General features: G+C 39.8%; 4 protein-coding genes across 11 annotated transcripts; 3 read left to right on the top strand and 1 right to left on the bottom strand.

Annotated features, from left to right (window-relative positions):
* Positions 1–7561: 7561 nt before the first annotated feature.
* On the bottom strand, positions 7562–9714 carry LOC147057075 (transcription elongation factor 1 homolog). Of its 4 annotated transcripts, none has more exons than XM_085911597.1 (4): positions 9603–9714; positions 9241–9373; positions 9098–9168; positions 7562–8145 (listed from the first exon to the last, which is right to left on the bottom strand). In XM_085911597.1, the coding sequence occupies exons 2-4, from the start codon at positions 9354–9356 to the stop codon at positions 8081–8083; spliced, it is 252 nt and encodes an 83-aa protein (XP_085767723.1). In that variant the 5' UTR covers positions 9357–9373; positions 9603–9714; the 3' UTR covers positions 7562–8080. The 4 variants fall into 4 exon arrangements, with proteins under 4 accessions (XP_085767723.1, XP_085767725.1, XP_085767726.1 ...); XM_085911599.1 differs by having other exon boundaries at positions 9241–9377; positions 9604–9706; XM_085911600.1 differs by having other exon boundaries at positions 9241–9377; positions 9609–9680.
* Positions 9642–13942, top strand: pld6 (phospholipase D family, member 6). 5 transcript variants are annotated; one of them, XM_085911592.1, is made up of 4 exons: positions 9642–9773; positions 10485–10668; positions 10872–11101; positions 13099–13942. In XM_085911592.1, the coding sequence occupies exons 1-4, from the start codon at positions 9755–9757 to the stop codon at positions 13374–13376; spliced, it is 711 nt and encodes a 236-aa protein (XP_085767718.1). In that variant the 5' UTR covers positions 9642–9754; the 3' UTR covers positions 13377–13942. The 5 variants fall into 5 exon arrangements, with proteins under 5 accessions (XP_085767718.1, XP_085767720.1, XP_085767719.1 ...); XM_085911594.1 differs by lacking the exon at positions 9642–9773 and adding an exon at positions 9786–9939 and having other exon boundaries at positions 10488–10668; XM_085911593.1 differs by lacking the exon at positions 9642–9773 and adding an exon at positions 9786–9939.
* Positions 13943–14768: 826 nt separating this feature from the next.
* Positions 14769–21140, top strand: LOC147057073 (ras-related protein Rab-3D-like). The gene is made up of 5 exons (XM_085911602.1): positions 14769–14792; positions 16599–16832; positions 19463–19581; positions 19657–19781; positions 20163–21140. The coding sequence occupies exons 2-5, from the start codon at positions 16599–16601 to the stop codon at positions 20348–20350; spliced, it is 666 nt and encodes a 221-aa protein (XP_085767728.1). The 5' UTR covers positions 14769–14792; the 3' UTR covers positions 20351–21140.
* Positions 20449–24784, top strand: tspan34a (tetraspanin 34a). The gene is made up of 9 exons (XM_085911596.1): positions 20449–20590; positions 21181–21253; positions 22991–23066; positions 23150–23365; positions 23544–23618; positions 23684–23791; positions 23854–24006; positions 24080–24172; positions 24286–24784. Exons 3-9 carry the CDS (start codon positions 23010–23012, stop codon positions 24343–24345), a joined length of 762 nt encoding a protein of 253 aa, XP_085767722.1. The 5' UTR covers positions 20449–20590; positions 21181–21253; positions 22991–23009; the 3' UTR covers positions 24346–24784.
* The last annotated feature ends 1296 nt before the right edge of the window (positions 24785–26080 follow it).

Below are 26080 nucleotides of genomic sequence, written 5' to 3'. Positions count from 1 at the left end.
AGAATGGATTAGGAATAGGGATGCACACGCACACACACATACACAAAACACACACACACACACACACGTATACCCTGCAGGGCACATCAGTCATGAGACAGACAACTCCCACTGCACGCTTTTATGGGTTTAGGCCTAATGGCTGACAGTGGCAGGACACCACATAGGTTTGTTTCTCTGTCATAGGCTTTGCAAAAAGACCTCATCATTTTTTTTCTCTTTTTAGGAGTGTATTTGTATATGAATGCTGTCTTAAACCAAACAAGAGCGATGTGAGACACTAGACCAGCGTGATTTCAGGTACAAAAAAGTGATTTTGTGATTTAAAATCAGAAAATGTCAAAGTTCAAATTAAGTAGACTTTTTAAAAGCATGTGATGTATTCAAGCAAAAATGGCAAATTATTCCAAAAGCTAACTTCTACATTGTAGACATTAAATATAAAAATGATTAATTTATTAAAATGATTGATCTTATTATTTCAGCTTTACACTTTTCCTAGGTTAAATTACTGTATCAGTGAAATAATATATTCATAACACATATAGTATATATATTTTTGCACATGTTGCTCACAATGTTCTGACGTTTAAGTGTACTTTCACTCACAGACAATAATGCCACATTAATAAATCATGTAGTGGTGGTGACAATTTAGCAGGGAAAAAGAAAATGGAAAATAGTTAAGCGCTCGTTTAAAGGTTTGGAACCCATTAAGTTTTCAATACTTTGCAATGACATCAAAATCCACAAGTCAGTGCTTTGCCTTCATACTAACTGGTTATAAAAAGTTGACCCTAACCCCTCCTGATACCAACCCTAAAGCCTTAACCTCATGTTGAATGCCACAAACTAGCTCACAGCCAGCAATCCTTATGATTTACACCAAATGAAGTTCAGATGTTCTAGTAGGCTTTCCCCATCATGTTTTCTTTTCACTAGAAATGAAAAACATTGAGAAATTCCCGAGCTAGAGAACTCAAACTCACTTCTATGTGTTCTTTAATATTGTAAAGTGAGTTTGAAATGATAATAAAGCCTTTAGTAATCATAGATTGTGATATATTTATAGGCAATTGTACATTTTTACAGGAAGAGGTGTCAGGTTCTTTCTGGTTTTGCGACAAGACTCTGTCCCTACCCCCACCCCTCTAATTAACTGTATTTATTTCATAATCAATAAAAACACGAGAAAGATTCTGAACATACATTTGAAGATCCTATTTCTTTGGGGTTTTTCCTCCTTGTTAAACCAAGCAGAGGAGGAGAAAGAGGAGGAGCAGAGAGCAAAAAGAGGAGGAGGATGACGACTGGACTGGTTTGTATAGCTGACTTGCATGGGATGCTGATGCTGTTGCATGCTGCCTCCATCCCTCACTCTCTCTCCGATGTGGCGGGGGGAGCAAAAAAAAAAAAAACAAGGAGTGGTTGTGTGATTCCCGCTTAGCGCACGAGACAGAGAAACGGCATGAGGGTGGAGGAAGAGGAGGAGGAAGAGGTGGGTGGGGGGTGGGGGGGTGCTCCCCCCCCCCCCCCAACACACACGCGCACTCCGGCATGGATCCAATGTGGAACAAACGGAGCGGCTTCTTCTCCGAAGCAGTCGGGAGCGGTAAGTTGAATCTCTTCTTATTTCTACTACTGATACAAGGCGAGGGTTCCCATAGCAACGGCTAATGAATGACAAGCCCATCAGCATCCTTCAAGTGGATTCAACATGACTGAGTGGGTCCACGGGAGGTTCTGGGTGTGTGTTCTGATTGGACGGGAAGCAAACAGTAGCGCTCCTCAGCAGTGGACCCAGATGGGAAGAATGCAGCAATAGCAAGGGAGGAACAAAAAAGATATTCATTGGGAGGGAAAAACAAAAAATAAATATTTCAAAAAAATAGCCATTAATAATTACAAATGTATTATTAATAAATAGATGCGTTTTTTAAATATTTAATAATAAACTGATAGACAAGGGAAGTTCATTAGCATCATTAATTTATATATGATTGTAAAAAAGATGACAATTCAAATAAAATCCCGACATAAAGGCAGGAACAGTGAAAGAAAGAAAGAAATGGGGTGTGTGTGAAGAAGCAGCAAATAAAGTTTTCTAGGCTAGACTTAAATGGACCCAACTGAAGCCAGGTTGGGCCATGTTAAGTTTGCTACCAAAAAGTTGCCTGACACCAATAACCATGTTTAAAACATATATTTGGTGCATGAATATGGTGGCCTGTTTAGTCCAGTCCATTAATAGACACAAAAATGTTTATTATCACATTATCATCATGTTTTGGGGCTTTTTATTACAGTTCTTCTGCTTTTTGTTTGATCTTCTACCTTGTAGGCCGGTTCAAATAATCAACTGAGCCCTTAACGGCCCATGCGCCATATATTGCGCACCCAAATGCAGCCATGCCACGTCACCGTCATAATCATCATCATTATAGCAGGCGCCTTTAGTTCCAAGCAATTAAGCAGCAATGCAGCATGAGCTCCCGTGTTGTACGCATGTGAGATGTCAGGTGTCCAGACCAAGTTAATAGATGCAATGGGCGTGTGGCAGAAGACAGCAATTGTGTTTTACGAAAAAGAAGAAGAAAAAAAAAAGGCCCCTCCAGCTGGAGCCATTTCACTTCCAATCATGTCAATTCAGGAAACTGATTCCCTCCCACTGTCACCCCCTAAAACCAGATGTCGTCCACCCCCTGCAAAACAAAGTTAGCGCAGCAATAAATGAAAGGCTAATCATGAGGATGTGGGATGAGGTCATGTGACGTCAGCGTAGGATTGCACAACCCCCCTCCCCTCCCCCTGCCGACCCAACCCTTCTTCCTACTCTCCCACAGGAAACAAGGCAGATGATGCTGTCATATACTGGACTCAATCCAAATGAATTAAGAGGCATCATTTTACACCTCCAAAACTTTATTGAGAAAACAAGATATTGTTCATTTGTTTGAAAGAGTAGACACGGAAAGTTTGGCTGATTGATTATTACACATAAAGACAGATTGCTCAAAATACATCAGGTATATTACTGCCGTACTGTGAAAGCAAGAAAGAAGCTGAATCTCCATTACAATATACCTATCTGCCACCAGGTGGCCAAGATGATCATACCAGACTTGGCGGGACAATCAACAGGAAACTGTCTAAATGTGTTGCTCTACCATTTGTAATCAAATATGTGTTGCTTCTGAAACCGCAACTATTGATCCTAACCGTTAGCAGGTCATTACTATTTGTTAGCATTGGACTTTTGCATAAGGTAAAGCTACTTTGTAGAAGTATAACAATTCACAAGCAGCACGAGCAGATTATCTACAAGATGCATTTTTTTCTTTGACAATGGTGACGCCAGAACACCTTTTCAGCTCTCCAACTCCATACTCCCCCATAAGACTAATTGTTCCAGGCATTGAAAATAAAAAAGTCACATTTCTCAAACAGTTGATGATGTCATCAAGGTCATTATAGATAAAATATTAACTTTTTACAGGTGAAATGGCTAAATGAGTAAAGATTTTTTTGTTATTATTATTTGGTGGTTTAACTATTACTAAATAGCTGCAGCAAACTTGTGTCTTTCCACTTTTCCTGTCGTGCGAGCTGTGTGTTTTGGGTGATTATCATGTTGAAGCTTTACTTTTGATCAGTTTGGATGCATTTTTCTGTAAATTGCCAGAAAAAATGGTTTTGTAGACTTCAAAATTCATGGCCCTTCCACCACTTAAGTAGACGTCAATCTTGGTCTTATCAGTCCATAAAACTTTGTTCCAAAACTCCAATCTGGCCTTCTGATTCTTTTTTTCTGAGTGGAATGCATTTTGTGGTATGGCATGTATTTTTATTCATGAAGATTTTTTTTTTTTTATTGATGATGGTTAGAGCGGAATTAATTCTGAAGTCTACAATATCCAGAAATTGCATCAAATACTAACTAATCAAGCTTTTACTGTGCTATCTCAATGCTAACGCTGAATAGCAATTATGATGCGGTGGAGTAACCCTTCAAACAATGGATTGAACACAAACGGTGGAGCAACACAAGTAGACAGACATCTATATATCAACATTCAATTATATATTGTTCATCCTTTCATAAAGAACGACTAATAGTGATAACTGATGGACTGAGAGGAATTCTGTTATCTCTATGAAAAATCAATCTGTTTTACACTGTCCTAGTGGCCAAGACACGAAAGAGCAGGTCATTCAGGTGACAAACGCTGCTTTTTAATTCTATGTCATGACTGTATATTTTTACAAAATATGTTATGATGGTATTTTCTCCAAAATAGACATTACGATATTTTTATCACCTTGGGAAAGCATAAACGGAGAAGTGTCATTTCCATTTCTTTCATTTCTATTTGAATCATAAAGCACCACTGTAGCTGGCAAGAAGAATAAACTGCGGCAAGGTTAAAGAGGTGGAAGAACGAAAGAAAAAAAAAAAGTCGGTAATGTTTGTAAACCAGTTTTCCGCGGGGAATTCTCCTTGGTGCTGACGCAACAGCCCGTCAACTCGCCCCCCCCCCCCTCCTTCCACCACCACAACCCCCACCTCAATCTCCCCCTCCCCCTTACATCCATCCACCGTGTGCCGCTTGATTGACACGTCCTGCTCTCTAATTGGCAAGTGTGTACCGACATTATTCTCCACGGGACGGGCCTGAGGTGGGAAAGCCAATGATTGAGGGGGGGGGGGGGGGGGTAAGAACATGTTTGGGGTGTCTATTTGATAATGGGCCTCTCTTAACTAAAACCTTTTCTCACTTGAATGTGTTTACGCCAGGGTGAAAAATATAAATAAACATACAACCCTCACATTATCCTGAGCTCATTATAACAGGATTGTTATTCAAGGATGAACATACTTTTTTTTTTTTCTGTCCGTTCCCATAGGTGCTGTCTCCTTACAACAACACAAAAAGAGGATGAGGACAATGATGAAGATCCGGGAGGGCCTCTCGGCTCCACTCTCGACCACGGGTATTCTTGGGTTGATAATACAGATGTGGATGTTATTGCTTGAGAATACGCGTAGTCGAGTGGAGGCTTTGTCTTCCCGAGGACATTTTGAAATCAATTTGAAAAACTCATGCAAGGTAAGTTTCGGAACACGACGCAATCCCGATGGCCGTCAAAGCCGCTCACTCAAATGCTGTTTTTTTTTTTTTTTTGTGTCGGTTCACTATTCCAGGTTTATGAAGCATGTCCCTCTTAGCACCTGTAGAGGAAATGAGTTTGCGAGAGGCGCTGACGGCGACGACCTCCTAACACTAAGCTCAACTCCCCACAGGCATTATTAGTTCAGGGAGATGAACGCTCCAGTCACACGTTCATTACAAACCTTCGACTACTCACTCACTTGTGCCCTCCAGGAGAAACAGAGAGAGAGAGAGACTATAATCGTATTACTGGTGAGCAAGCTCAAATAGCCTGAAATAAGAAGGAATTTGCACAAAAAACACAGCGTATTTAGCTACTTCAAAATGGAGGAACATTTTGGAAATTTTAATTCCATTTTAAAAGCATCGCTCAAGGGGATTTTTTGGGGGGAAATCCTGTGGATTACAATTCTTTAAAAAAAGAGAAGAGGATCCTAAATGGATATGAAAATATCTAAAATATAAGAATAGAAACATTTTGGGAAAGGGTAAATTGGGGTCTAATCTGTGCACGTGCCTGCTTTGTGTGGCAAATAATAACGTTAAAATGTTACTTCACATCGACTGAATAGGTAATAAAGGTTTTTATGACGGTGACAGTTTGATCCGGGATTATTTCAACCTCCATTATTTCCCATGGGATTTTTTTCCCTTTTTTTTTTTTTTTAATGAATCCAAATAAATCAGAAGTTAGAGAGAGTGAGATGCTGAAAGAAAAGCTATATAATATTATTATTGGTGAGCGGGTCCCAATTGGATGAATTTAGTTGAAGTTTATACCAAAAACAACATTGTAATTAGTGGAAGATTTCATTTTTTGGGGTTTACTTGTAACATTATAAATTCTTAAAAACAATCTCAAGCATTCCCACAGAACAGTTAATAAATGTTTTACGATGGCAACAGTTAAATCTTGGCTTATTTCAATTATTTCCTGTTTATAAAGACCATTCCCAAAATTCCCTGTTGAATTTTATCGGCTCTACTGTAGATAATACGTGTTCACTCTCTTGCTGAATTTGTTTTGTAAAATGTGTTTGAGATTCGATGGGTTGGTTGCAGATCTTAATAGTGGACAAGCGGCATCTCCTGACAAAATCTGTTCCTTGAGATTTGAATCGCAGAATTTCGGGTTTGTTGTATATATGGATGGAGGCCATGTAAGAATCCCCACACATTAGCAAAATCCAAAGGGCTCCTCATGCCAATAGGGAAATAAAGCATCGATTTTGCGTCGCTGTTACTATTTTTAGCCGGAATGATGGATGTTTATGTCTTTTATTGATCAAGTCGCGCTGCGGGTCGCCGGGCATGCTGATTAATCAGGAGGCCGCCACCCTATTGGAAGAAGACATTTGAGCCCCATTAGCATTGTTGCTAAGAGATATAAACGAGCGGGCGTTTTTCGTTGCACATTCAGCAATATATTAGCATCTGTGCGTGTGATGAATGGCGCTCATATCACTTAATGTTGCATGATGTTTAACCACTGCGTGAGCACTGCGCACATTTCGTCGCAGCGGAATGCAATTAAGGATTTTAATGAGAATTTCCACTCTGGCGTCGTGTAAACTTGTTGATTGGGCAGAGCTGTGGGCGCACTTTTGTTTGGATTTGTCTATGTGTGTGTGTGTGTACTAAGCAACAAAATGACTATTGTGAGCACAGCTCCAGGTGCCTAGCAACCACATCGCTGTTTCCTTGGCAACAGTTGCCTCGCAGTCACTGTGTGGGTGATTGGCAGACTTGACAGTGTACACGGTGTGACCCTTGACCCCACGTGCTGAATGAGAGAGGATAAAGAGCAACGGGGCCACAGGGCGGGCGCACACACACACACACACACACACACACACACACACACACACATACACACACACACACTCACACACTCACAGGTGAGGGGGGGGAAGTGATAATCATTCTCCATTGTAATCGTCCTCCAGCATGTTTCATAAGGTGTCGTCAATAGTGCTCCAGCTGGGCTCAGTCATCAAACACAACAAACACACACACACACACACACACGCACACACAAACACACACACACACACACACACACACACACACACACACACACACACACACACACACACAAACATATACACTACTCCACATCTCATTTATTGTCCCAGCCTACTTCTGTTACCGTTTGTGTATTGCGGCCATGAATGGAAAATGTGATGGCGGTACAAACTGTTTTGTATTTGGAGCTACCAGAAACATTTTATAACATCTTTCAGGCTCTGTGACTGAATTCTCAGTTTGAACTGAAAGCATATACACAAACACACACATACATAGATGCTGTTAATACACTTATATAAATTTATTTGCATCCTGTGGTCCTCAATTTTATATACAATAAAAAAATAGCCAACACTCAAAACTCATTTGTAACATTTATTATTGCTTCTGTTGACAATCATCCAGGTCACAGCAACAACAGAGTGAGTAGTTATTCGACACGCTATGTGTCTCAGTTGCATGGGAAACAAACACACGTTGTACATATTTAGTGATTACGTGCGCGCCATTTAAGCAACAAAAAGAACATGATTGGATTCTGAACTGTGATGATGGGATGCTGTGTCAATCACTACTCTGAGGATGATGAGATGTGTGGCTCAATTTTTATTACTGGACATGATGCTTGACCAAGGGTTAGAGGATGAATAATGTCACCCAGATAGTACAACTGAATTTTCAATCAGTTCCCTGATTGTGCAGGTGTCCCTAATAAAATGGTCAGCGTGTGCAGATTCCCACGACCGCACACAGCCACATCTCTCAGCATTTGAAACTTGCGGGCATTTTGAATAAATGTGCACAGTTTTAGGAAAGCTCCAAAAAAGTTCAAATAAAAGCAGGGAAAAAAAAAAAAGATTTTTGCTCCTCCACTTCCAGGGCTACTGATTGGCTGATTCACAAGCATCTATCCAATCACTGTAAACGTCGACTGGCTCTGACAGATCTGAAGAGGAAAGGGTTAAGGAGGAAAACTGTTGCAGGATATAACTTGCAGTAGAAATCAACTTTGGATATCAAAAAGAGCATTGGAGTGTTTTTAAAAAGGCAATCAATAATCACGTCATGAATAGATGGTCATAAAGATCCATTACTTATGAAAGGGTTTGGCCAAACTGTGTTATTTTACTGGACATTTCAATCAAATACAGCCTGATTACGTTTATCAGTCGAAAATATTATGGCTTCATTCACACAACTTTTAATTTATAAAATGCTCATTTTATTACCCACACATTTACAACCTCACTCTGGTAAAATTCCAACGTTTCTTCCTGCAATATATACATTACATAACTTGTCGTCTTATTCAATAAATGTCTTTCTGTTGTCATGGAAACACGAATATAACCTGTGACATTTAACACTTATTGAGATTATAAATCATAATTTTACGAATGGCTTTCTCAAGCTTTCTATCAGCTGCTAAACTTCACGTCTCTCCCGACGTTCACCACGCCATAGCGTCAATAACCTTCGAAACTACTTTGGCTGTCTGAGCACGTAGGAGAAAGGCGCCAAATGCTCAATTAGGAGCGATACAAAGACCAAAAAGCGCAGGGAGTTATGATGTGCCAATAAATCAGCGGTTAAACATCGGGGCCAGAAGATTATGCTGAAAGCTTCCAGTAAATGGAAAGTGTGGTAAAAGCTAATGGAAATGTCCCAAGTGTTCATTCAAAAACATAACAGGACAATGTGTTTGTATCATATGCATCTCTTTACAACATTCATAACTCATTATATTTCTTTACATGAAGACAATAGATCCAATTGGGATGTGTTGGTGACTCGAACTACTGTATTTGACAAGATGTGTCAATAACTTGGATAGATGGAAGAACACATGTTGAAATAATAAATGTATGAGACAAATGCATATCCATGGCAAAGGATACAAGTAATAGGCGTCTGAAACTCTTCCAAACAGACTGTACAGGATATTATTCCAGTATTTCTGGTTCTCTCCCTGTTATGATGAGGAAGAGAAGATGTTAGCAAGAAATGCATTTTAATACATGTTAAAGAAGGCAATATTTACATTTTGACGTCACATGACTTCTCGTGGTTGCAGAAAGGGCAGGTAAACTGAGTGTCCAGATCCCCGGTCATCTTCTTCTTAGTAGGGGGTTTTCGCTTGGACTTGCGGCGACCCATCGTTCGAAAATGTTTTGCTGCAGTTATATAACGCACGAGATCGATCACAGCAATAACGGCTCCAAGGAATACTTTGTGATTACACTAGCAATTCACCAAACTTTATGGTACATTAGCAAGCTAAAATCGGTGTGTTTGTTATAATCATTACGTCAAATAAGGAACACAAAAGTATCTATTGTGAAGTAATTGTCGATTAGGAGTTAAAAGAGACAAAACAAACAAAGGAACTTCGCTCTTGTTTACCTTTTCTTGGAGAGACACGTTACGGTGAATTTCACTTCCGCAAGATCCCGGCAATGGTAGCATTTCCGCTGACATGATTGGATGACGTTGAGTCAGTTCACGGCCATTCATTGGCTCACACATACGTCCGTCTCGTCAGTTAGCTCCTCGTGATGACGTCAGCGACTACAGGTTTGCCAAACTACATCATTGCTCGGATTTGGTAAACACGGACGTTTTATCATGTGAATTTACGTAGAACAAAGAATAAATAATAGACAGCTTTGATTCGAGTAAATTTACAAAGAATACATAATATATTGCTTTGATATTTCTGTGGCAAAAGTCATGAGCAAAGGTGAGCCGAAGTAAACACGACACCTAGCTAAAACATGTTGAACATCTATATATAAATATCTTGCTAACTTTTTCCAAACATGGCTAGTATCAAATACTAGTATGATTTGATAAGCAGACACCAATTTCTTCCCCAAAATATTGATCCCAAATTGAAAAAAATAAAATCAATTTCAATTATATCCCGTTAATGGATAGCACAATTTGCTCACGGTTGAGAGGTAACGGTTCTATCATGCCTCTTTGTTTATTGTTCGAATTTCTGCTCAGGAGTTTGTATGTTATCCCCCATGTTAGTGTGGCTATTGTCTTATTGACAATTTCAGCAACACTTTTAAACCAAGAGAGGGCATATTTTTGTGCTTCACGGTCACATTTGATTTTCAAAATGGACTGCTGAGCCAGGTCATCAATTGAGCAGGTAAAAAAATGGAAATATAAAAAAACAAGTACATTTTATGCATTCGGTATTCATGTATGACAACAACACACAGACACGAATAATTCAAAACAACATCATTTTGAACAGGCATTGTGTTGTCACAGCAGGGATGTCAGTGATGTGGACAGTGAAGGTGGTGGGCCTGGGAATTGTGGCCTTCTCCCTCAGTGTGGAACTGCTGCAGAAGCTCCTGCGGCGCCTCAAGGCACCGCCGACTCTGAACGAGGTCCTCTTCTTTCCCTCAAAAATGGTCTGCATGGAGCACATCTTCTCTCCCGCTTCCCCCAAGTGAGTGACTTTGCGTCGAGCATAACGAAGCCGCTGTGACTCTGTGTTCTGCGCACTTTTTGTATTAATAAACACGTTTGCAGGCACAAGAACATCTTTTCAGCCAGCACAACGTCCTTGAGAAATAAAATGGCCGATAGTCAAATGTTTGAAAGAAATCAGTCCTCAACTGAGGATTGCAATAGTTTATTTTGTCCTTTCAGCTCCTGTCTCTGCCCGTTGCCTCATGGTGTAGAGACGTCCTTCACCCGTCTTCTCCGCATCATCCTGTCAGCGTCCTCCTCTCTGGACTTGTGTTTGTTTTCTTTTTCCAACATGGAATTGAGCAGGGCTGTTCTGTACCTGTACAAACGAAAGATAACTATCAGAGTCCTTGTGGACAAGACCTACTCCATCATGACTGGTTCCCAGATTGGAGCCCTCCGCAGGGAGGGTGAGTGTTTTTTTTAATTGAACATCTGCATTTTGTCCTTGTTACAAACAGTAATGTTTTCTATTGTTGGAAAAAACTTAAAATTAACAAATAATTTTGACTGTATAATTAACTTATCCGTAAATAGATTCTTGTATATTATTATAAATTATATATATTTTTTTCTTCGATCCATTTATTTATTTTCAATGAAGTACGACTTTTCTCATCTGTTTGCTTCGTTAAAAAAAATGCAGTTCATGCTTAAGCTCAAGATGTCTTGTGACATTTGCTGTCGTTTCGCATGAATATTACTCCAAACTTTGATTTTTTTTTTGGTCATTCAAGTTGAAATAACTGAAATAAAATGAAACACACTAGGGGGTGATTTTGTGGAGCTCCTGGCAGAGTCTGGCGGAAATGACTCAGGAAGATGCTCACTTTGTTCTTGGACTAGCGGCATCAATGCCAAGAAGTCTCTCCCGTGTAGTTGTTGGGCGTTGAATGGAGGGATGACAGCAGCTGTCTGACCTAATGGACTCTGGCTCTGTGAAAGGCTTTGTGTGCTCCGTCTCCCTCTCGCTAGCTCCCCTTCTCTTTCAGCCTTCCGCATTTGCTAAATTGCCGCTGCCGTGTATTGTTAAGTAAGGATTAAGTAAGTAAGAAATTGGCAACGTGGATGGCAGATTTCATTAGGCCAAGTGTTTGCGAGCGTGCGTGTTTGTGAGGATGTCGAGCACTTCAATTCAGCCGTTGTGTCTTGTCTTTGTCCTGCGTGCTGCTTTCATGCTTTAAATTGCTGAATCAGTGGCAGGAGAACATACGGTGCGAACCCATCAATACGTTTCTGCTCTTCTGGGAACCTCGAAGAACTAAGTAGAGCATTCAATTTTTTTTTTTTTTCATTTTAGATTTAAGGAATAATATGATTGACTTTAATGCAAATGAAATTGATTCGCTCAATAAGAAATAAGAAAAATTGATCCTACAAAAATCAACGGCACTCAATTTCACGATGAAGTTGTTTCAAATGATTCAAGTGGGTTTGAATTGTTTTCTAATATCTTGACTGTAGTTTTTGTGAAGGTTTCGTCACGGTACAAGTGAGACTTCAGGGTCAAGTAGCAGCTTGTCGAGACAAGAGCCTGCTGCCGTTTCCGATGTTATCTTCATTTTTATCTGATGAATCACAGAGAATCAAATTCAACATTTGGACAAGGGAAATCAGTTCCGAAACAATCGTGAACACACAGGGAAATCAGTCATTGGCGCCGGCCATATGTAATAGTCACATGGCAATATCTACATTGCAGTGAATGCAATATAATCACAATCACACTCTATAAATCCCTCACACGCATCGTCATGCCTTTTACTGAATCGGCCTGATCTGAGCGGAGCCGCTGTTGGCCTTCATCCAGCCAGCGTAATAAATAGTTGCATTTCAGCCGCTCTCAAGCCACACAAGTGAGCCAGCCACATGCACCGTCTGGCCAGACTCGTTGGAGACGTCCCGCGAGCCGGCATTTTACCTGATTGCTTTTCCCGCAATGCACTCTTTTGGCGGGCGGTGTTGTGCTCTTTTTTTTTTTTTTGTGAGGTCAGAGGTTGCGTTTTACATTTTCATAGACATGTCGAGCACTATACGACGTGTTTAATTCCTTAATCACCGAGCCGAGTTGTGAAGTCCTTTTTTTGCCTCCCTCTCTAACTCATCCCGTTCCAACTACACATTTTAAATTGAGTTGGCATTCCAATCGCTGCACAGAACAAGACTTCAGCTTTTATTCTCATGCCAAGTGAAAAATACGGCACGTATGTTTCTTCACATGGGCCCTCAAACCGCATCTTTTGTACTCCCGGATGCCCGGCCAAATTTATTCTGTATGTCGTAGGATCAATATGGCCATTTCACTTTCTTTTTCCGACTTTGTTCTACCTGATTGTTTCCAGAGCACACCAGTTCATCCATAATGCATTGAAATGCTGTCATTCCTCACTCTCCTCCTCCTCCTCAGGGATCTGCGTGCGCAACGTGGGCCGCTATGTGCACATGCATCACAAGTTTGCCGTGGTGGACGGTCGACGCCTCATCACAGGCTCCCTCAACTGGACGCTGGCGGCGGTGCAGCGCAACGCAGAGAACGTCCTGGTCACCGAGGAGCCGCGTCTGGTCCAACCCTTCGTCCGAGAGTTTTGTAGGTTGTGGGCGGACAGCGACCCAGCTCGGAATAGACCTCTAGGTGACCGAATGATTAGCGCTGCGTCATACTCAGAAAAAAATAGTCCGTTTTGAAAGACTCGTGTCGAATTCCTATTAGGCGTTAAATGGGCAACAGCATCACATAGCGTGAAAAGCATTGATATTCGCAACATTTCAATTTTTTCTTCACATTCTTAATAGTAGGTGAGTTTTCAAAGTTTTGTACTTTTGTAATTTGTGATTACATTTTAAAAAGATACGTGGATGACAACAAAAGTTAAGTAAAGTCAAATGTTCACTTTTTCTTTGGAAAAATTGTTACTTTGCCTCAGGGTAGTTACGGAAATATTCTCTCTAGTGTGCCCAAAGGGTGTCGGAAATGAATGGACCCTCACTTTTTGTTTTCTTTGATAAAATGCTGTTTTAGGTACCACTTTTGGATCTTAGTCCCCATTTTATTTGTTTTGAACATTTTAGCTCTGTTATTTTTGTGTATCACCAAAACTTGGGTTGATATTGTATCGTAACAGCTGCTTTTTGAGAGAATCGGCGTTGGAATCATTTCAAAATGACTTATTAAGACTGTGTTTATGTTTACTGTGTTTTATGGGCAGTCTCAGTGCCAATTAAATCCAAATTGTTTTTCAGCGTGTCAACTATTCTGCTCCACAGCTGTCGTTTTTGTTTTTCCTCTTCTTGCTCAATTTAGATTCCCAAGAAGGCCTCACAACAGCAATAGCGGATCATAGAAGTGTTATCAGCACTCATACAATACAATCCATTGAACAGCATCTGCTTGGGAAATAATTCCAATGCTTGCATGACTGCTTGGCTGCAGTGTTTTAAGATCTTTGCTCGGGTTATGTGTGCAAAATGACAATGTCAAACAAAGTATCAGCTGCCGCCTTACGTAAGGGACCGATTTAACGAAAGAAGTCATGAGTTGATAGGCGCAATTCCTGCGCAGTTTACGCGCAAACCGGTTTGGGCGCACTCAAGAGACCGATGCTGGAAACCTATTTGAGTCCAGTTTCAAAATAAAGACGTGACAATTTACATATTGGCAGAGCCGTTTTGAGGAGAATGGATACAAGAGAACAAGTATTTAATTCTGGAAATGAGCGTTAATAAAGCACATTCCTCAATTTTATGAACACTTTAACTTTAGTATGAAAAGACAGGTTGTCGCTGTCTCTTTGTTGAAACTATTGTAATACTTTAAGGTTTCAAGTTATCACAATAAAAGACCGAGTGGTGTTTTAGATGACTTTTGCATTAATTTATCGCTCTCGTTTTTACAACCATTTCATCCATTATCAGTTTCGGTCTTACTTTGACAGACAAGACCGGAAGTACTCCGTCTTTACGATCAGCGGACTTGATCACGTCGCAATGTGGACGTCCTGGCCGCGAGCACATGCACAGATCCTGGAGCTGCATACACACTGACACCCCCCAGCTGGAGGTAGAAAACGATCGCGTGGGACGGAGGGAGCAAACTCAGCCAAGGTACCGACGGCGTGCTCAATAAAATAAAAACAATAAACACAACAAAAAATATAGTTTGTTAAACAAAAAAACTGCTGTTGCATGTGAATTTACCAACTCAAAATGCGCGTAATTGCAACAACCGTCAACAAGTGTCATGTCCCCATGTGACCTGCAGGCTTGTCACCGTGCACACACTTAACATGTCAACATTGCATTATTTTAATCATGCTTTACAAAATCAAGGCCTGCAGGCCTGATCCAGCACACCACATTATTATATGGGGCCCGTAAAAACCTTGAAATTTCCTTGCAAAACTAGTCATACAAATGCCGACAACTCACACAAAGCATACGGTAATTTGCTACAAGCAGTGGACGCCTTGTCCGTAAACAAACACAGAGCAGCGCAGCTTCTGGCTGACTGGCAGTTAAAAAAAGCTAACGTGGTACAAACACAACTTCCTGTAAACATTTACACTCAGCACTTCAATCAGACAGAGCCAAATCAATTAAAAAGGCTGTAATTGATGTTTTTAGAGCATAAGCATTCCAACGTCTGCTTAATTTTATGTCATTATATCTCCTTTAAACAAAAGGGGATTTTTTTTATTATTGTTTTTTGACTGTTTTTTTTTTTCAACGTAAACCTAACCGTGAACTAAAAAGAGACTGACAGACAGAATACAAGTTTGACAACCCTGATCTAAATTCTCTCCATTTTTGTTTCAACCCATCAGTTGTGCGAACATGTATGTGTTTTTTATATGTGTTGCTGAGCAAGACCTTCTTTATATTGGTGGGAGTGGTAATGCTGATCAGGTCCCCAGAGGGAACGAGAGAGAGGGAGGAAGGTGGGTGGGTGGACGTGAGGACGAATGCACGCTTCAGCATCCTGATGATGCTGGAAGACGTTGAATGGCTGAAGATGAATGAGTGGGTGATGATGGATGAGACGCGTAGGGCTCAGAATCGACCGGCGCCATAAGCTTGGAGGCCGCGTTGAGAAATGACCAACGAAGAGTCTCGGGTGACGGATAAAGAGGGATGGAGGGAGTAGCGGGTGGGCGGGGCACGGGCCAGGCCGTGATTCATGGCCGGGCTGTGACAAGGCAAGATGGAGTGTCTTTAAAGCAACACTTCCATTTACCATTTACTCAGCTATTACCCGGGGGATAGCTTTCTGACGGGTGAGCGTTAACTTGAATTGCCGAGCAGCTGATATCCTTTGCTGTGACTTGGCCAGGATCACAGCTCCCAAGCACAAGGAGACGCCAGTCAAACGCCATATTTATTCTCTTCTAGTTATCAGCTGGAGGAATTTGTTTATTCATTTCATTTGTATAGTGTCAAAGTTGCGATATCAGAACTTTTGGAGCAAGTTAAGGGCCAGCACACTATTAAATAGTAGGACTAAGCAATTTTGCAACTAACTATAAATAAATACATAAATTTAAAAAAATAAAAAATAAAATAAATAAATAGATAAATAAATAGATTAAATAAATAAATAAATAAATAAATAAATAGATAAACATGAATATAGAGGGAAAAAAAGCAAAGTTTACTGACAAACTAAAAATATTTTTTTTCCTCCAAAATTGGAGCCTCTGCGATTTGAAAAGTACAAACTACTACATTATGATGTCAATTTGAATTTGATTCATTGTATAAATATTCTGGCAACAATGCATCAAAACTGGACAAGGTCAACAGTCAATTTTGTAGCAAACCAAACGTCTGCTTAAATCTGAAGCCGACTTTCAAAATGACAAGGAGCCCAACTCGCGCAAAAGAATGACTGCATAACTCACCCGCTTTGTACAGATGGCGTCAGCCAAAGATTCAGGGCCGGGCCACGAGGAGAGGGACGCGGCCGACCAGAACTTTGACTACATGTTCAAGCTGCTAATCATCGGCAACAGCAGCGTGGGAAAGACGTCCTTCCTGTTCCGCTACACGGACGACTCGTTCACGTCAGCCTTTGTCAGCACGGTTGGCATCGACTTTAAAGTCAAGACTATCTACAGGAATGACAAGCGCATCAAGCTGCAAATCTGGGTGAGCCGTAACAGCGTATCACCACCTTTCACGTGATGTCAAAACTGTATTATGGAGCTTTTCTTCTAAAACAAAGCAAAAAAAAAAGCCCATTCCTAAAAAGTCTTATCGCTTCCAGTGCTAAAATGTTGCTTCTTTCTTTGGCTGACAGAGAGAATTTCGCTCTGTGCAGAAGCCAAAAACGAAAAACTGGCAGACAGTGTCTCCTTGCACATTCTATTCTGATACATTTGCTCTCCCAAGGTGCTGAGTGTGAAAACTCAATGTCTACCCTGAACAGTTGTGCAAAAAAAAAAAAAATCACCAAATTTGAACCTTAACGCCTACAAGGCAGGTGGCTAACCACAAGAATGAATTTAATGTTATTTTTGCAGTTCTAGAAAGTTACTTAAGTTTCTAAAATGGCTGCACACAGAACACTTAGTGTTATTTATGTATGTTTATTGGTCTTTACACTTGCTAATCTTTGTGTTCACACCCCCGGAGCTTGACTCAAGTTATGATCTCGGTATGAATATTTAAAAGAAACCTGAAGCAACACGATTGTAGACTCAACGCCGAACTCCCAAATGAACTGTGAAGACGAGCAGCGGCAATTCACGCTGTTGGCAATGAAATGCAATAAAAATATATTACTAAAGACAAAATATGGTTCATTTTAGGACATAAAAGCAAAATAAAAACTGCATGCATAATGTCGATTTATCTTAAAATCAGTTTTTCTTTCGAAACAAGATTTTGATCAACTTTTACCACAAATTGTGGACTATATTTGAAAATAAACTCATTGCATGGCCGTTGAGAAATCTCAAGTTAGATTGATAAAAAATAGATCTCTGCAAACTTCCTTTGTTTTTGTTTTTCGTTATTTGTCCCAGAGATGAAAAATGGTACACCTTTGAAAGAAGATTTTTATTTCCGAAGTTATGTTAACTAGTAAATATTTAAATTCCCACACAAACCTAAATGTCAGTTTGTCACCATTTCTTTTCTCTTCGTTCATAAAAAAAAATCCATCAGTATTTTTTTTTATGAATAAAGCAAAAGATGATTTATAAAACTCCAACAAAGGTGCCATTTTGAAAAAAAAAAAAATTCCAGAGACAATCCAAGCCAATAATATGTGGTGTCGAGTTCACATTGTTTCGACTGTGTCGAGGATAAAATAAATAACACCGCAGGGAAAACAGGTTGGATGGATAATAAATCAACAAAATTGTTCGAAAAAAAACAAATATAGCCTCTTAAATGCCAGTGCTGTAAATTGACTTAAGCCAATAAAAGGCGAGGTTAAAAGGTTCCCGCGTGCAGCCCGGAGGCTTGGAGACCATTGTGGCGCGCCCCCCCCCCACCCTCCCCACCTCTCCTCACCCCAATTTGGCCTCGGCCCGGCCACCGTGCATGTAGCATCAAGTCATTTCTCACGCGGCGCCGTTAATGCTAGTTGATGTTTAACACGCTCCCCAGACAGTACACTTGATGAAATATGCATGCGTTTGAGCGGGTGGGGGGGCAAGTGTGCTTACGATGCAGCCCGACACCCACTAGGACAAGACTCTGCTCACTCACGGCACTCCTGCGAGATGAAAGCAATACATCCTAACACACACACACACTCCGAAACCTCCCTCCCTCATTGGAATGTATTGTGCGAGTAAGCACTCTGCACACATCAGGAGCAATGATCAAATTCCGTTCCAATGGCTTCCACGGGAGCGCTGAAAGCACTCGTTTTTGTTCCATTCGGCGCGGCAACATTAGCATTAGTTTTCATAATGGAAGCGCATATTAAATTCATCTGTTTAAGTCTGCTGTGCCGCCACGTGAAGTGTTCGATGATGATTCAAGTTCCCCAGCAGACTACACATAAAGAAGACAAATAGTGCACCTTCACGACTTATTGTTGCGCTTTGAAAGAAAACAAACAACAGACTGTATCCTCGTGGCACTTTGGGTGGTTGCATCGCTCGTCTCGCGTTTGGAGGGATTTACTTATGTCCAAAAGTCAATCATTCACTTTTCTTTCTGGGGCTCGCCCAGGTTAGCGTGTCGGTTTTTCCTTTTTCCTTTTTTTTTGTATTATTTCGATACTTCAGATAGTCAAACTATTGCTTTGCTGCAGATAACAATTTTATTAATGATTGATAATCTGTCAATTATTTTTGGGGTTTATTTCTGAATCAGATAAAAAAAAAAATCATGTTTTAATTTCCCCTTTATTATGCAGAAAACGCACAAATATGAATGCATGATGATTAGGATTTGTCCGTAAAATTTCAGGAAATCGGCAAAAATCTTGCTTACTTTTTTCCAAAGTAAAAGCAAATCTTTGATTTTGATTCAACACAAACATGAAACATTATTGACCGTTTATAAATTGAAATTCTGACTGTGTACAATTTTAAATTGAAAAAGGCATCTGAATGATTCATCAATGATAAAAAATAATTATCGATTAATTAGATAATCACCGTTTATTAATAGAAAAATCTTTACTGCAGCCTACTGTATGCATATATTTTAAATTGAACCACAAAAACATGGTGCGATTGTCAAGGAAAACAGAAATGGCCACAATCCGCATCAGACACTCAATGCTCTTTTGCTTTCTCGCTTCTTTGTGTTTCCAGGACACAGCAGGTCAAGAGCGCTACCGCACTATCACCACAGCTTACTACAGAGGAGCCATGGGCTTTCTTCTCATCTACGACATCACAAACCAGGAGTCTTTTGTGGCAGTACGAGACTGGTAATCTCTTCCCGGTTCAGGTCAATGTCTTTGGCGCAGGTACAACATTACATTATTAACATTCTTGTTTCCCAGGGGAACGCAAATCAAGACGTACTCATGGGAAAACGCCCAAGTGGTGCTGGTTGGCAATAAGTTGGACTTGGAGGAAGACAGGGAGGTTCCCACCCAAGACGCTCAGAAACTCGCTACAGAACTAGGTCAGTGCACGAAAACATGCATACAAGTCCTAAACTCACTGAGGATTTCTTAATAACTGTCATTGTGCGGTCGATGCATAGTTGCACATTTTGTTTGTATGTCTAGCAATGGTCTAGATGTGTCAAAACAGAAATTCTAACGATGCTTGTATGCTAACGACTGATTATGCTAATTAGTATATAAGCACCTTGTGTCTGATAGGTTAAAAAGTGACACATTTTGTAAATCAGGGACAATAACTTTCCTGCTCCCCTAAAAATAATGATTTTGCAACTTATGTACAAAAGTAGTAGCAGGATACTGTTTCTAAATCCTAGCGTGATGAGCTAAAATGCTAATAAGCGGCCATTTTGTAAATTCTTCCCCCCCCCGCCCGGTAGGCTTTGAGTTCTTTGAGGCCAGCGCCAAAGAATGCATCAACGTGAAGCAAGTTTTTGACAAGCTTGTGGACGTCATCTGCGACAAGATGAACGATAACGTCAACGGTGACGCTTCTCCGTCGCTTGCTCTCAAGGGAGCCGGCCTGAAGGACACGACCCGCAGCATCCAGGGGGGCTGTGCATGCTGATCGCCCAAAACATTATACTTCTTCAATCGAGAATACCAAAGAGTTGCTTTGCAAACACGTGCCTTTTATCTTGCCACTTTATTATTTCTCACTTGTGTGTGTGTGTGAGTGTGTGGAAACAGGCACCTGTTGTCGCAGGCAAACACATGGACCAAACCTGAGAGAAGTGGGGATCGCAGTAGTTGTGTTATGCTACCCCCTTGTGGCTGCGTTAGGAAGTTGCATGACTGTGACGTCAAGGTACAAGTGTGCTGGGGCTCGTTGCTGACAATGATTTGGTTTTTTTTTTTACTGTAAATGGCCCAAAAATATTTCTTTAGCCATGTTTTTTTTTCTCTCTGCCTTCAAATTGAGGAATTTAAAGATTGCTTTGCAGCATGTTTGTTGTCATGTTTTGGAATAAAACACTTAATATCTTATTTCATTTGTATTTGTTTTACATTGTTGTAGATTTTATTACCAAAATGAGGGTTTTAGATTTTACGTTCTCAAAAAGTTGGCCCAGCACTATAGATAGATCTTGACCTCATTTCAGTTTATTTAGGAGAATTTAGTTTACTGTTTATTTTATTGGCCTCCAATTTGAAGTGACCCAGTTGACGTACTCCAGATAAGAAATCTTTTATAGGTAAGTCAATATTTCTAATTTCACCGGGAATCAGCTGTAAATGCTTGTGGTTGTGTTGTAAATGTTGCCATGTCTGGAAGGACTTTGACCACCAGGAAATGTTACTTATCTGCCAAGCAAAAAAAAAAAAAAAAAGTCAGTGACGTACAGGGCTTGAACTCCTTTCTCCTCCCCTATCTACATTATATGTGTGTTAAACCAGAGAGAAGATAAAACAAGTCACGGAAACTTTTTGCTGCACACACTCCTGATTGATCGACACAACTGCGGCACCGGTATGAACTCTGTTATATTTTTTTGATGTGGCTGTATTGTGGAATAGTTGTCAGGCGAAGTTCAGAAATGATATTTTCTCTTAAAGGTTCAGGTATAACATGGGTAAATTGTTTCTACAGAAACATGCCACTTTGAGTTGGCAAACTGTGAAAGGAACTATGACAACTTCAAATAAAAAAAAAAAGTAACTTTTACTTTTTTGAATTGAACCACTGAAATAAATGATAGTAGTTAAAAATAATGCTGGTTGATGGGTCCGAAAATTTCATGGCCATCCATAAAACCCAGATAAATCCTCCTAAGCAATTGTTATTTTCAACACCATAGCTTAATTTAGTAGCATTACATTTATAAATAAATTCAGCTTTGTTCTATTATTCCAGCTTTTTTCTTGTAATGTTACAATCAAATTCTAAAAAAAATCAAATTTCCTTTCTTCACCTCCATTTACAATTATAACATTTTATGATTATTTTGTATGACTTTATCTCATAATATTTCAACTTTATTCTTGTCACAATATTTTTACTATGTTAATGTGATTTTTTTCCCCCTTTATTTGATAACTTTACTCTTTTCTCATATCACGGTGTTATTTTGGTAACTGTCTAATTTCAAAAAATCTTTAAAAATCTTTAAATTTCACCCCAAAATACAACTTTTCATGATAAAAAAGTCCAAATATTAAGAAAAAGGTAAACTCATAATTCAGTTCTTTTCCCTGTTCCGCAATCTTCAAACGATTTAGGATGCTGACGACATGGAAAATATTTTACTGTTTCTTTGGACACAAATTTACCAAGTAGGTTGCTGATGTCATTGCCAGTCAGAGCGGCCATAAAGCCGGAAAAAAAAGATACCTATAAAATTCTTTACGCCGGGATCAGAGGATAACAAAGTTGTATAAGTTCAAGAACAAGGTGTGTTTTATGACATCACTGTGCTGCCTGCTTCGTGACCAATACCTCTCATTCATCATTAATGATTATTTTATCGGATTTGTTATCGAAGGCCACTTGAATAAGTTGAGCCAGATCACAAGGGCCTTAACTTTTTATCAACTTTGATGAGAGCCTCCTTTATCTGCGTGAATACTGCGGAGTGGGAAAAAGACACGTAACGCCGCTATCTTAATTATTACAGGGGGGAAAAAAAGTGAAATACAACTGAACTGTGGTTGGACCAGAGTGAGCCCAATTACCATTAATGGTAATAATAGCACACATTGAGAATGACTCCTATAAAGCCCCAAACTGTATGGGGGTCCAAATTAGGTCCAATTATTATTTGTTTATTAGTTGCCAATTATTTCAGTAAAACACTGCCATAGGCCGACGTTTTGATCCCATGTTTTCTCTCTTCTTCCTCGTTGCTTTATGTACTGTATAAAATATGTGCTGCATGATGAGGTAAAACAAATATCCACAAAAGCCTACAAAAGTTGCCAGGAGTGGAAGGGGAAGCCCCTGTTTGCTCATTTGTCTAGTTAATGTCTAACTAAAGCAAATGTGAGCAATGTCGATCGACTTTTGTTCACTTCCTTCAACTTGTATGAAGGCAGACAAAAATCTTGAATTATTGAGGGGTTTTTTTATCTTTAAAAATACCTGAAAAATATCCTGGTGATAGTTGACTTATTTTAAGGATAGTCACTCCATAGATTTAAAACTAACAACCTGTGGATCACCACTCCCGTTCTTTTTTTCAGTTTTTTTCTTTTTTTCTTCTCTCAACAGTTTGAAAACATCCGCCAAGATGTGTTGCACAAGTTTTCTCAAAATGATGATGTTCATCTTCAATGGCACCATCTTTGTAAGTTGATTGTCAAGTTAGCTTGCAAACATCACATGACCAAACTTGCTAATGCATCACGAGTGCTTTTGCTGGATTTTCAGGTAGCAGGTGCTGCCATCCTTGGAGTGGGCATTTGGGTGAAGGTGGACAGCAACTCCTTCCTGGGAATCGTGGATAGCGTGGAGGAACTTCCGTCGGAGATTTCGCAGGTGACCAACGTGGGCTACCTACTCATCGGCGTGGGTTCCGTGCTGTTGGTTATCGGTTTCCTGGGCTGCTGCGGTGCCGTCAAGGAGAGCAGGTGCATGCTGCTGACGGTAAGTATCCGCAATTAAATTGGATCAATTAGGAATTGCAAAAATTGATTCTTTACCAAATGTTCAAAACTTTAGGCGAGCACATTATTTTTGTTTTTGCTACTTCCTGGTTCATGGATGATAGAATTAAGATCTAAAATGGTACCATTTTGACTTCATTTCCATTCTCCTCTTTCAGTTCTTCAGTATCGTGCTGATCCTTTTCCTCATTGAGGTCGCCGGTGCGGTGCTGGTGCTTGTTTTCAAGGATGTGGTAAGTCAAAGTAACACAGTTAAGTTGCTTGGAAGATGTTCTGAGAATGTGTTCACAATATCCAGGCAGAAGAACTCTTTAAAAGTCTCGAAACTGAAATCCACAAGAGCCTCGCTTCCAAGTACGGAGAAGACGAGACCTTGACGTCACTGTGGAACTACACCATGGCGGGGGTAGGACTACCATTTTGACTTGTCATTATTAGACATGACTAATGTTAATTCTGTCTTCACAGTTCCAGTGCTGTGGATACAAGAACTACACCGATTTCGACGGCTCCCCCTTCCAAGACATGAATGGAAACTTTTATCCATCGCAGTGTTGCAACGGGATGTCAGTCGGCGAAGCGTGCAGCCAGTCGTCGGCGCAAATGGCCGCAGAGCTGCAGGTGCTTTGGCGACCACTCATTTGGTGAGTTTTCTTCTCATTAGGTTGCTTGAACATTGTCATCTCTCCGCCAGTTGGTGGATAGCTGCCTCAACAAGCTGCTGCAGTTCATTGAGGAAAACACACCCGTCATTGCAGGCGTGGCTCTCGGAATCGCCGCTCTTGAGGTATAAAAACACAAATAAATATTCAAAACTATTTAGAAGAAGAATTCAATCTTGTTTTTGTTAGAAAAACAACAACAAAAAACTTCTCACACCATTGTTGATCTTATTTGCAGATTGCTGCCATGGTGGTTTCAATGGTTCTCTACAAGGATATTGGCAATAAAGCAAGATGATCACTTTTAGATTTGATAAAAACAGATGATAATTATTTAGCTCGTTTGTCCTTCTGGTTTGTGAGTGTCTCAGGGATTGACAGGGATTTATTTATGTTTCAATGGCTGTCAGGAAAATAATTTAAAAAAAAAAGTCTTACATTGCCAATATGCTAAGTGTATTAATCACTTTAAGAAATAAAAGAGAACTTTCTTGTTCAGTTTGCACATCGACTACGTTGACATGTTGTCAATATTCGGGCTAAAACAGCGACGCACTTGTAACATTTGAAGATGCACAGCATGAAATGACAACAATACTCTCATATTATTCTTTTTTTTTTTCTACCTTGTTACATTGTTGATAATTATTTTGAGCAATCTTTGATGTGCTCATGAATCGTCATTAATTATCATTACTTACGACACTCCTACAATATGTAAAATCATTAAAGCACTTTACAACATGTAGTATACGAGTCATGGGGTGTGTGCTCATTTTATTGTCCCGATCAATCTTGTGGGTTTGAACGTTTCACAGTTGATCACATAAGCTCTTTCAATCAATGCACTTTGGTGGTTTTTGTAGTTCCTGTATTTCTTTTAAATCTCCTGACAGCTCGCAGCTTTTGGGAATGCTAGCATAAGCTGCTGGACATTTCAATCAAACTAGACAAACAACATTATGACTCCAAACATATTTTGGAGGAAAAATAAATTAGTTTCATGAGTGATGTCATTTTCAGTTGACTGCAAATGGCCAATTGAGATGGATAAAGAAAATGGGTGGATTTTGCTGCTTAATTCATTTTCCACAAATGCATTTACAAATATTTGGGACTGTGATGCTAAAAAAAGAAATAAAATTAACAATACCTCCGAACTAAATGTTAAAGAACAACTAAAGTAATATGTATGAAAAAAATACTGTACTGTTTAAAAGAACAAAAAAATTACAGTCAGGTCAATTACAGTAGGAATTGTTCTTGTGTTTCTAATATTTCAACTTAGAGGACAAAAGAGGGCCAAAATATGCTTCTTCTGACTACAAAACTCAACTCAATTGAATTGCTAAGGATATTTTTCAATTAATATCTCCATAAACTGCACAATATTATCTTTATAGCGCCACAATTTGATTGAACTCTTTCATTGAAGCAAGACGGTAATTGGAATCATGTGTTTGCAGTGCCCTCTAGTGGACACAGTGTTGTTAGCATTCTGACCTTCTTGCTTGCGACGACATGGATCACATTGATGTATGGTAGGTTCTGGTAGGTCTCCTAACACCTGTAGACCTCCATGAGAAAGTTAAACAGTGCCACTGTTGGATCTTTGACGGTCCGTCGTGTGATCAGGTCACGGTGTGTGGACCACACTGAAGTGTAATGCAGTAATAATCATGTCAGCATTTGTTCTTGCTGTTGTGGGAAGCAGGAGGTCACATAAAGTCATTATGGCTTTACAGCCTTCAGCGCGTGAGAACGCCAGACGAGGCGTGACGCCGCACGTTAAGACCCTGATAGCTTAGTACAATCAACCTTCTCCGCTTTTACATTTACCTTTCGTACACTATGTTTAAAAAATAAATAAATAAATAACACATTTGTACCTTTTTTTTGTCATTACGCAAAACAAAACATGATGAAACTCTATAAAATCTAAATAGAATAATATTAAAATAAGACTACATTTTTATTAAAGAAAAGACAGTTCAGTTGAATTGAACTTTTTTATTACCCTACAGTTGCATTTA

Source organism: Syngnathus leptorhynchus, chromosome 5, assembly GCF_054491065.1.
Source record: "Syngnathus leptorhynchus isolate UIUO chromosome 5, UIUO_Slep, whole genome shotgun sequence".
Classification (NCBI taxonomy): domain Eukaryota; kingdom Metazoa; phylum Chordata; class Actinopteri; order Syngnathiformes; family Syngnathidae; genus Syngnathus; species Syngnathus leptorhynchus.
This window is presented reverse-complemented; position numbering and strand designations above follow the sequence as displayed.